This window comes from Notothenia coriiceps, unplaced genomic scaffold, assembly GCF_000735185.1.
Source record: "Notothenia coriiceps isolate Sejong01 unplaced genomic scaffold, NC01 NC01_scaffold00000339, whole genome shotgun sequence".
Taxonomy (NCBI): domain Eukaryota; kingdom Metazoa; phylum Chordata; class Actinopteri; order Perciformes; family Nototheniidae; genus Notothenia; species Notothenia coriiceps.
Window position 1 is genome coordinate 19250402 of NW_011333040.1, and position 12642 is coordinate 19263043.

General features: G+C 44.0%; 1 protein-coding gene across 4 annotated transcripts in view; it reads right to left on the bottom strand.

Annotated features, from left to right (window-relative positions):
• The window catches only part of rassf7a (Ras association domain family member 7a), a 34207-nt gene that overhangs the window by 2308 nt on the left and 19257 nt on the right, over positions 1-12642 (bottom strand). For all 4 annotated transcript variants that reach the window (XM_010774093.1, XM_010774099.1, XM_010774085.1 and 1 more), the window contains 2 exons: positions 3731-3927; positions 2082-3016 (listed from right to left, as the gene is read on the bottom strand). In XM_010774093.1, coding sequence (XP_010772395.1) covers positions 2082-3016; positions 3731-3833 — 1038 coding nt within the window. In that variant the 5' untranslated portion in view covers positions 3834-3927. The remainder of the gene's footprint in view (positions 1-2081; positions 3017-3730; positions 3928-12642) is intronic.

Below are 12642 nucleotides of genomic sequence, written 5' to 3' on the forward strand. Positions count from 1 at the left end.
CCTGTAACTGGGCACAGCATATGGAAATGGGATGAGCTTAACAGGCCTGTCAATCAGTAGATATAAGTATGTTTTGCATGACATTGAACTCCTAGCTCTCCTTGTGTTTTAAATGTTGCTTAATATTGTCTTATTTGTAAAAAAAAAAAAAGTAGGATGTATTAATACATAAAGGCAGGACTCCTGTATTTTGCCTTTAAGTCACATAACCTCTCCTGTAAGTGTCAAGTTACTTTTTTACCATAAGGGGGCAGTAGAGTCTACAAGTCTAGTCCCAAGTCATTGAAACAGACTATCATCATACAATATAGATCCAACAAATCATCAAAGTCCCAGAATTACCGTAAGCATTATTTTCTGATTCCATCAGATTTCAGCCGCCTGAGACCTACACTTATAGACGGATACGTAACAATGCTCTTTCGCCTGCTGCATTTCAGAGTTTTCATAATCGACCAGATGCCACAGGAGCCAAGATATTCATCAGCTCCAATTATTGACAACGTGGAGCTCAGAGATGCTCAATCAAGAATGTGGCATCACCTCTGCGCCCACACATTAAACTGTGATGCACGCATGCAGGCCGGTCAATTGGTTCTTAATCGACTTTCCATTTGTGCTTAATCAATGTGTCTGCACCCAGTACAGGAAGCAGCAGCAGGAATATGCTATAGTCCCTTACCCCCGTGTGTGTTTATGTGTGAAGGAGTAATTGATGTTGGACTGAGGCCGCCTGCTGAGGCAGTTCACACCTGCAGGTCTGCCCTTCATTAGCTTAATGACAGGAACGCTGTGCTCATCACCACCAACACTTAAACACTCGGCTGGCAGCCTGGACCAATCAGCTCACTGATGACTGACAAAGCCAGACATGCACACCTTCTCCTTACTATGGAATTATGCTGTATTCTTTTACCGTAATGTCATGTCATTTACAGGGAATCATTTCATCTTATTTCTTCAAGGCAAGAACTGCCTGGGTGGCTAAATGCCTCTGTGGTTACATTCAGATTTAACAACATTGCAGTCCTGTTATGACATGGCGGTACATAATACCGGTATGTATGAAAAAACTAGAGCCTAATACCTCTGTTCTGCAGCAGGATGCTTTATATATAATTGGCAAATTGATCATGACACAATGCCTCTCTGTTCCATCAACCGGGGACTTAATCTGTTGAGTTCACCCCTAGAGTCACACACATCCCCAGGAGTATGACTGCAAATAAGATTATCATTATGTTTTAATCAGTTTTGCAGCCAGTTATTACTTGTAGCCCAGTGGATTGAGGATGGGACACAAAGGTATTTCAGTCCGGCTGGTCTTTGCTAATCAAGATATGGAAACACTACACTACACATGTTTTCAGTGTGCTCTATTTCCTTGTGGCAGAACATTCAAAACCCAATCTACCATACCATCAAAAAAAATGTATTCTTCACTATAATCTGAATGAGCTTCATGAAGTGGACACCCGAGTCTTTGTTTCATGTGGATTATGAGGAAACTTGAGTTTTTTCCTAACTGGGTTAGGCTTTTATTGATTCAGTCGCATCTATGACAACCACCAAAAGTAAACAGACATGACACGATAAAACTACCATGAATTGAGGCCGAGTAGATCCAATAAAGGGGCTTTTGTTCTACACATCAATCCTCTTTAATCTCTTTTTACACAGGGTACAAGAATATATAGATACTGGCAATGTAATATTAACACCATTAGTAACCATGTGTTCAGAACATGCATACAAGATAATACCTGCCAAACCAGTTCGGCTACACTGTAATATGTCCTTTCGAGAATAAAACATTTTGATACAAGGCAGGATATGAGTGTACAGCATTCATTCAGTCATCGTCACTTGTAGGATAATTTATTATATATAAAAACTGTCACGATAAATCATGTGTTCAAGTGTCTCTGCACTGTTGTTTGTGTGTTGCAGTATGCAGGTAGGAGAGGGATACAGCTTTACACTAAAGCTAGAAGAGGGTCTACGCTACACCCCTCAAATGACTACACACAGGCTGATTGGATTTAAAGCCCTTTCTCAAGAACCGTCACCTCTCTCCTTACCTGCATCAGAGACTCTGCCTTCCCCAGAGCCTTCTCAGTCTCAGATAGCCTCCCCTCCAGCTCTGTCCCTTGATTCTCCCGGCTCTGGATTTCTGCCTTCGCGACATCGAGGGATTCCTCCGGCCCGTTGGCTTTCCCTTCCGCCTGGCTCTCCCGCTGGATCTCTTGCTCCAGCTGAACAGAGCGCACGGAGAACTCGTGGAGCCGCCGTCCGCAGTCGTCTAGCTTGGCGTGGAGCTCCCCGACCTTCCTCCTCATTCCTCGCTCTCGCTCCATCTCCGCCTGAAGCTCCTCCTCCCAGAACTGCTCGTGGGCGAGCTCAGCCTGGTTCCTCCGCAGCGCTTGCTCCATGGTGTCCATCTCCTCTTGCAAGCGAGCGTCAGAAACGGGTGAAGGACACGGCGATGGGTAGGGACGATCCCAGGAGTGCGACTCCCTCTCTAGGGCTTCTAGCTGGGCCTCCATAGCCCTCATTCTCTCCTGCTGCTGAAGAACCTTCCTAAACACCTCCTCTTTGGATGGGCCTATAGGTGGTGTTGGAGATGGAGATGGAGATGGCACATGAGAGGGTACAGGGCTGGGAGAAGGGGAGGGAGAGGCTCTTTGCTCTGGAGAGTCCTGAGGAGACCTCTTAAACTGTTTGGCTTTGGATCTAGGAGAGGTGGAAGGCCCCAAGTTAAAGGTGAGGGCCTTCTTAGGCTGGCTGCGTTTCAAAGGCTCCGGCTCAGGATGCCTGGGCAGGGGAGGGGGAGTTGGTCTGTCCTGTTTTGGGTTAGGTCCGTCACTGCTGCTGGGGCCAGTACGGCGCAGGAAGAACTGAACTTCACTACCATGTTGGCCTAACTTAGCCAGAGACTCCAGAGGCTTCTCTGTGGCCAACAGCTGCCTCTCGGTATCCCTGAGACGCTGGATCAGAACATAACGGCCTGTTTGACCTGTGAGGGAGAGAGACAGAGAGCGAGTCCATATTTAATACACAGACATACTGCAATAACATTTAAAACATCTAAATTGCCCTTAAAGATTACTATATGAAAGGTGAAAAGCTGAAAGACACTCAGTGATATTAATAAATAGTTCTGTTACATAAATCATTCAAGACCTTTCTTTTCCTTCAGTGCAATTTGGTCTGATTCCTCCCACTGCTTCCACGCAAGTAGCATTAAGTGAGCAAATGGCATCAGGAGCATAATGGTGATGCTGATGCCTTTAAATCTCTGCCTCCGAGGATTGGAATAAAAGGCTGCTGTGCAAGACTCGCACAACACGTACAAAATGTTCAAATAATCTGAAGTTTCCACAAGGACCTTGAAATTAGGACAAGCCCTCCCTGATGACTCGGCAGCAAGCTCACTCATGGAAGGAGGAGACTGCTAAATCTGGATTTATGTTGTTCAACACTGCTGCAGCGTGAAGCTCGAATAAAGCCGGAGGATATAGCAATCTGACATAATACTCAATTTAAGTTAGGGGTGAATGAAAAAGGTGAGAGCAGAAACTGAAATGCTGCCTGTTATCTAATCACTTGAGGCCATAAGATAAAGTGATCAAGCAGAAAAACAAGGTGCCAAGTAAAGACAGCTTGGATGCTGGTATCACAACATGACCACCCGATGATCTCACCACACTAAAGAATTTGAGGGACTCACCGATGGCCTGGGCCAGAGCGATGACCACATCCTGGCAGGACGTCTCCTCCGACAGGCCGCACACGACCCGCACCACTCCGTCCACCCACACTTTGAGCTCCATCTCAGGACACTGACGGGGTGAAGGGTTAAAAGGTCTTCAGAACAGATTTCCTCAGATTGGCTTTTTGTTAAATTAACACTGCATGGCACTGATTCTGAAAAACAAGAACAAAGAGAAATGTGTGTTGAGAGGATTGATATTAGAAATGCAATATTTCCAGTGGTTAGAGCAGAATTAGCTGACAGTAGAAACAATGGACAAAAGAAAGCCTCACACTGATTTCTAGAGTCCTCACTGATCATGATGTTATCTTACCCCAACATGTGACAACTTGTTGCTAACCAAAACACAACACACTCAGTTGTGTGTTTCTACACTAAACAATGATGATGTAGAAAATGTACTTTGCCGCTCGAGGATATGATTGAATTGTACATTTCAACACCAGCAGCCAATGGGTAGAGCAGCGTTGTATTTTTGTTCAGTTCGTGGTGGTTAGTTAAGAGCCGCGGCAGTATCTCGTGGACCTGGAAGCATAAATGCCAATCTGTAACCCAATTAAACGCTCTGCTGCCCTCCTTCAAAGCCGTTATGATAGCTTACTGCCGAGGGGAACGGACAGGGAAAGTGGAGCAACTCAAGTGTGTCTATGTTTGGGAGAGGGTGTTTGTGCGGTAGAAATACATAAAAACATAGCGAGAGAGTGTGTCCCTCAGTTTGAACCCCCTCAGCAGGACCAAAACTGGGTCTCATTAGACTTCAGGGTGCAGATCAGCAGGTATCTTAACATGTCTGTGAAGCAGATTCAACCTAAATGAATTTTATGTTCGGTACTACATCTGTCTGTCTGTACTTTTACTGCTTAGCTTCAAAACAAGGAAATAAAATACTGCAGTGCTCATAAAAAGTGAATTGCCTGGAGCGGTGGAAGGATTATCTATAGCACTTGGCACAGTGAATGAAACTTTGTAGCCTAGGTGGTTAGAAGACAACTCTTCACCCAGAGTCAGACAGATGGTGTTCTCTTTCTGCCAGTCTCTCCGGTTCTCAATGGGAGATGTTTAATGCCGAGCCCCACCATTATCATGCCCCTCATTCAGCGCCTGGCTCTGCTCCACTGGCCGCCTATAGGGAGCTGCTTTGAAGGAATGCACTGACTTCATCTGCCAGCCGGAAGAATTCCATGCTTTTCTTAACAAAGCCCCCCCACCCCCCACCGCCGCCCTCCTCTGCCGCTGACCTGGCTGCCCCGCACCACCATTACTTCTCCGCTGTTTAGACGCCAAACAGCAAACTCTGATGTGGCAACAACATCACACAGAACAGCTCAACATGACACCACATATGGGAGGGAATGACGGCACGGTGAGGAGATTTAACCAGCGGATCAACTTCAAGCAGGACATAGAGATGTATGATCACATGTGGCAGCAATGCGAGCATTTAGTGATCTCATCTGGAGAGAAAGCTGATATGAAAAGGGGAGTGCTTACCCAAATCAAACGTCAGAAATGTTCACATAGCGGAGATGTCAATATTTGTTTTTTTCAGAGGGCACACTCTGTATCCTCTGATAAAACAAATATTGAGCAATGCATCATTAAGTCTAACTGCTTGAGTCCCAGAGTTCGGAAACAATCATTAACTTCTGCCAATGAGTTTTATTTATTTTTCAAAAACAAGCAGAGGTGAACAGGAAGTCTCATGTAGAGGCCAGGACAAAACTTTCCTCAAAAGCATCTTCATACCAAGCCTGAATTTACAGGGAAAAAAGTTCCTACCTTATTTGATTTTAGGTGATTTACATGCAAACAATAACTCATTCTATATATGTGTCTGAGATTTCTATGAACCATAACAATCTGGTTATAAAGAAGAACACGAACGTCTCCCAGCTAAAAATGCCACTCTCCCATGATGCTTAGGTCTAGTCCCTCCTGGCTGCTGAAATGTGATAATGGGAAACAAACAGGCCTGTGAGTCTCAGGTTGCTGTCTATTCTCTTTGTCACAGGCACAACATCACTGAGAACCAGACATCCGCCTGACCCAGCTCCTTTTCACAGCGCAGCTCCTGTGTCAGTTCTCATTGAAATACAGATGCAGGAGAGTCTCCTTCACACCGTTTGTGAAGCGTACCACCAACGTGAGATCTCAACAACGATGAGAGGGACTGAAATAAATCTCAAAATAGCAGAAGTCTGTCTATCAACATATTGTTGGTCCTGAAAGGAGGTTGAGTGAAACCCTACAGTAGAATGGTTGGTTTCGGTGTCACCATGCAAATGCTGTCGACAAACACAGGCCGCAGATTGCTTTGCACGTGTTCAGAGTCACTATGCACACACACCCATTATAATGTAAGCCACTGAAGTTATTGGAAGCTCTTCATTTCATCCATATGACAACACTCACACTTCCCCACCCCACCCTTTAAACTCAAGCCACCCCTAAAAACAGAAATACAACTCCCACCTCTACGTACCCTCCAGCCCCACCCACCCATATCAACACAGGACAGTTTCAGTTGAAACTCTAAAAGTGTGGCATGTTTTCTCAGAGGGAAGATATCAAGAAGATGTACAACCACTTTGGAGGTAATCAGCAAACCGAAGCAATCTCACACTCCAGGCTCAGACACAAGCCCATCCACAGGAAGAAAAAACCACGAGGAGCTAAAATTGAATAAATCTAATAAACAAGTCATACTGTATAATAAAGGGGAGAGTAAGAGAAACACTGAAGAAGACAGACAGTGAGCAAATGAGAAAGGGAGAGAATAAGTGCGGGGTGGAAATAGTTGGACAGATATAGACAGATGAAGAGTGGTAGAGAAAGGAGCAGTGATTGGAGCCATGTGCCTCTCCCCTCTCATCATCGCTCACCCATCCAGCTAAGCGTCTTTCATCACCCTGTCTGTGCTTTCCGTCTGTCTCTCTTCAATAACAGCCCCTTGTTGACTTTGACTCAAGGCAGAAGATGTTAGCATCACAGCCCTGGGCATGATTCGGCTCGTCTTTGCCCCTTCCTGCTTGAGCAACAGTGTCAGGCTGTGAATCGATCTGCCTTTTTGGACAAGCCTGGCATAAAGTGTGTGTATGCCAAAACTACAGCATGGGACACACCCAATCTCCATTTATGTTTTTCCTATTATATATGAAAATCCCCCAAAATGTACATTCTCTCACACACACATACAGTATATACACACATATATACACACACACACACACACAAAATACAAAGACACACCCGTAAAAGGAAAACATCACACATGGTGCTACGAGTCTGGACGAGTTGCACCCCCGCAAATTCGTGAGGCTGTATATGCAAATGGTCTTGAACCGCAAAAATGTACGTGCAATTAGTGAGCAGACGACTCGATAGACAGACTTTGATTGAAAGTGTACACCAACACACAAAATATATTGCGTGAATTGTTTTTAACACAGTGGATAATCTTCAATTTATTAAGACTTTTCTCCGCTTTTGGAGTCTTCTTCCAATGTTGAAGGAGGTTCAATTATATATAAAAAAGTCATTTTGCAGTTGACGCATTCCTGCGAACAAGTATAAACCATTAACTTTTGTTAATCATGAGCAGCATTGGCAAACATGCGGAAACCAGTATGGCTTATCAGGAAAATTCCAAGAAAGGTTATTCATGTGTTGTAGATTCTCAATACATGAGCCCTTAGGTTATGAAGAGCTTCTTCCTGGGTGTGGACAGAAAGTACAGAACTCAGTGTGCCGCCAGTATAATGGTCAAAGGTTGGGTTAGGCTTGCGTTCATGTACAAGCCTGTATGTGTAAGTGTGTTTGCAAGCAGCCATGTCATGTAGGCCCATCTTTACGACAGGTTGCTCCTGCGCTATCTCTGCAGCAACAGACCTCCAGGGAACAACAACAGGAGCAAAGGGCAGAGTGTAAATCACACTGCGTCTGATCTGAACCACAGACAGACGCACAAATACAACATTTAAAGACAAACACCTATCGCAATCAGTATCAGCAGAGAGAAAAAGACTCTGGCTCAGGCTGGGTAAAGTGTACACAATAAGTTAGACATTGACGTGAGAGGACAATGAACAGTGCTGGGAGAAGCTGTATTCTCGGTGCCACTCTGGTCCAGGTTGGCAGAGACACACTAACTCTCAAAGAGCCAGTGACACGCTGGCACGGGGCAGCCTGGCTTCATCCGTACTGCAGAGACACTATTGTTGTTCTGGTTCCACGTTCAGCAGACAGTGCTGCCTCTTTTGTGGCCCCTGGCATCGCCGGGTCGTCTGCCCTGCCACGCCAGCTTTTACAGCCATTATGCTGTGTCCACATGTTAACACAGATAAAAATAATAAACGAGAGCGAGAACAGATACATTATTTTGTCCTCCCTAGCCTCCCGTTTTGCATTCTTTATTCCTCCTCACCCTATTTCGTCATCCAGGGTTTCAGTCTACCAAGAGAGCACAGTCTATTTACTCAACGAGAGATAGGACAGCACAATAATGATGCATTATTGCAGAAGATGAACCTTTTTTTCTGCAATTACAACTGGTTCTCTGTGGACAACTTGTGATGAATCACATGGGTATTCTCAGGCGCTGCTTCATTACACAGCAGCAAGACAAGGCGACCAGAGCCTGCATACAATTGCTATAAAGTTTGATAATAAAAACACACAGTGGTGTATCATAGTGTACCTTCCAGGAGTTTCAACTGCCTTTTAGAACATCGCACAAAGTATTTAATTGGCCTATGTGACTTCTTACATTTTGGTAAGTATCCAGCTGGGTGAAAAAACATCATTATCTTCAATATTAACGATAAGCATGTTAATGCAGTCACATCCCCAGGGCTTTGGACATCGTCCCTGCAGAGTCCTTTAATGAACAAAGCTTTTTTAGAATTCTCACTTTGTAACTTGGGCCATGTCTTTTCACTTACAGTTTTTTTTCTTGAAATGTGCATGATTTAATTTTATTTATGTACCTGTATTTTAACGTGTAGTTTGATTCCTAACATCTAATTTAAAGGTGGGATAGGTAAGTTTGAGAAACCGGCTCGAGATACACTTTTTGTTATATTCCATGGAATGCTCTTAACATCCCGATAGAAATGAATATCTTAAGTGCTTTGACAAAAAATCCACAAAGAAATGTCATCTGTGGAAGCCGTAGTAGACTGATCAAAATAACTGGATGGCCTACCTGCCTGTCAGCTTTCCATCTGTGCACACACTTATCTCGTGCCCTCATTGGTCATGTGCGCGTTCGTGTGTGTTGGAGGAGGGGCTTTGTAAGGAAGTAGCAAATTTCTTCAGGCTGTGTATTTTCAAATTCTAGCGATCTCGAGCCGGTTTCTCCAATTTACCTACCCCACCTTTAAACCATAATAAATCTGCTAATCTTTGTACAAAAGCATCTGCGCAAGCTAGGACCAACATAGCCCTCCCGGGGCCAAATACAGAAGATATTTGAGAGATGATTCTCATTACATCATAGATCTGACAGGCCTGGCCTAGCCTTATGTCTTTACCTGCCTATGATCATGTCTCCAAAAGCACTCTTGATAAATCGTTAACAAGGCAATCATTTCTTAATCCTCCAAAAGACGTAAGTAGCTCCAACACAACACCATACCTCCATGTAGAAGTCTTAATCAGCCTGTGCCTGTGGTGCGAGGGAGTGGTCCAACACAAGGAAACCAGATCCAAGATCTGAAGGCTTCTACTGTGCAATATAAAACATAATAACTTTCCAATGTAGACATACCGCTCACGCACAACATTATTTGCTTTTATAGTGTGACAAGGCAGTAAAGTGTTGGAAAAATAACAAAGTCGCAGCAGGATGGTTTAGTTTGTCTGGGAGGTGGTAACAAAACATCAAACAGCAGTCTGTTCACTTGGTGAAACTTGGTCTACTTTACAAAGGAAAATTGGGTTATGTGTGTTTTTGTTTAATCTGCCAAGAAAACATTTGATTTGTGCGCAAAAATGAGTGTATACATGTTTATGAAACTGTGTACAGTGACTGTGTTTCTTCTTCTTGCTCACAGTAGAGGGCCAGGCTGCAGCAGGCACTCCTGACACACCGCCTGTTAATTACACTGAACGGTTGCCTGGTTCCAAGCTAACAGAGCTTTGCTGAAGCTCATACACACCTAATGAATAATGCTGTATTTAACAGCACATTAATCTGGCTAATATTTCTCGGAACAGAATACAAACAATTGTGACCGACCAACTCTTTGAATATGTCCTCCGTCCGATGTGTCTCTGCTCTATTAACATGCTATTGACTCAGTGCAAAGGAATCAGAAACAGCACTAATAAGCTTTGACGTCATACTTGCATACAGGGATCTGTCGCTTCAGCCCTTAGCCTTCTCAATTATAATGATTGGCTCGTCCAAGTGTGAAATCTCAATGAGAGTGGATCAGTGGTTCATTAATGCCGGGGACACTTTTGCCTCTAAATCAAGGGCAAACACAGGCATCGGCACCTCATATTTACAAAAAGCAGAATCGCAAGTAAAAGGTTTCAAACTCTAATGTCGGAATCAGCTGGACATAAGTGAGTACTAAACTCTATGCTGCTAGTTCTCATGTAGTCACTAAACACACAAGCTTCGTATGTAACCAATGGATGAAGAGGGTTAAAGGGCTCAGGTCAAATACTCCAGTTGGCCATCACCTGTGGCTGTCACTACCAGTGCAGTCACACTGTGTAAAACAGCCCTTTGTGTGAAATCCCAGTTACCATGAATCACCAGAAGTACTCCTACTGACCGATAGAAACCCGGCCTGAACCACAAGAGGGGAGGACATGGGAGAAGGTGTGAGAGAAAGAGTCTTGTCAAGTCTTGGAAATGCATGAAATAAAAAGAAAGCCTGGCCCACTTTTCGAATTTCATTCAAAGGCAACACTCCCATGAGCATGTGGCCACAGTAGTTTACACAGGCCAAGCCACAATAAAACATGACTAGATTATTCATGTCACTGAGTGAAGGACTGACTCATACCTGATTTGGCTATCGCTTTTTCCCTTCAATCCCGGAAACAGAGCGGGGGAGAGTACATTAGAGACCAGGAATTTGTTTGCGCTGACTCATGGATCCACCCACAGAGCCAGTGGCTAATGGTGAGAATGATAATGCAGGATTGCACATAGCCCGTGGAAGGCCGAGTGATATGACTGCCTGCAGGCTGAGCCCTGTGAGTACAGGAGCTCGTATTGTTGTTTGAGCCAGCGAAGAAGGCTCTCAGACTGCTGATGGGCACCCATGTGTAATTATACACTCCCGATCTGACTCAGCAAGGCTTGCCAGGGAAGGAGGACATCGCTCTGTTCCCAGCTAAACTCATATGTACACAGAACACACACACACACAGGCTGTGCAGAGAGTTCATGCACACAGTCAGACATTCACTTTTAACATAGCCAAAATAGCATGTTGCATAAATAGTCAGCAGACCGGCTGACTCTTACTTGATGATGATGCTTCATTTAGGAGTAAATTCAAATATGAAAGTGAACCCACTAATTTAAAAGATGCAATTTATGCTGTGCACGAAGGGAAATAAGTAGCTTTTAAATTACCCAAACGTTATTTATAGTTAAGTTGTTTTGCAGGTGCAATTGTGGGTCCTCCGCTCTCACTTCCTGCATGCGTGCGTGTCTTTAAGGAGTCATGAGTTCCACTGCCTCCAGTGTCACAGGTTTGAAACTAAACTCATAAGTAATTTAAAGGTCGCTTCCATGTCTGTTCATATCAATTATTCACCCTGGTTTTTTTTTTTTTGCCAACTTACTTTCTTGAAGCTCAATCCAAAATAAGGCCTCAAATTATGCACTAGCAAACGTCAATGGCTGAAGGTCATTTGAGTCATTTTTTAAAAACCCCTTCGACTCTAGATTATTGAAGGAAGGCCATTTGTCAGTGACTGAGACTGCTGTTTGTCTTTCATCATACTTTAATTCCATGCAATCGATGACGCAATATACACTCACCAGTCCTTATCTGAGCTGAAGGGAATATTGCTGTTAGCGTGCCCGAGGAAACAAATATCAATTTGGTGCTGCAAAGTAAATGGAATACAAGAGAGCTGAAAAGCCACAAACCTGGTTCACCTACAAACAGCTCAAGCCCAGCATGTGGCTGTGCTACAGTGATAAAAGACTTAAGTTGAGTCTTAGGTGAAGCTTTTATTAATCCAGGAAAGAGCAGGTGCACATTCTTGTGCAGGGTTGAAATTGTCATATTACAACAAAAATGTATGACTCCCAACAGAAAGAAAACACGGATCTGTCTGCTGAATGGATGTTTTCACAGATGAAAGTGAAGCATTCACCCCAGGTTCCTCCCAAGACATCAATCTGAGGTCACGGACATTACACGGGCAGTTCTAAAACTACTATGGCTAATGCAATCCATTCACCGCTGGTTCTGATTAGATTCAACTTTGAAACTGAAAGCCATGAGTTCCTGACATTCTCTGAACAGCTGCCAGGAAAAGTTTGAGGGGGAAAAACCCAGGTTATATTAACATGTTACTTCATTGCTAAGGTCAGCCTGCTATGCAAAACACCTCTTCTCTCATCCTTCCCATATTTACCTAGGGAGTTCCAACATACCTGGCCCCTGGAGAGAAGGATACAGGTAAACACTGCCATGGAGTCATAGAGTCTGTGTGTGTGTGTGTGTGTGTGTGTGTGTGTGTGTGTGTGTGTGTGTGTGTGTGTGTGTGTGTGTGTGTGTGTAATCCTGCTTTATACTGATAAGATGTTGTCTTCTAGTTATCATAAAGGAGACTCACTTCACAAATATGCTGTTGCTGTGTGCTGAGATTAGATTTATACGAGGAGTGTG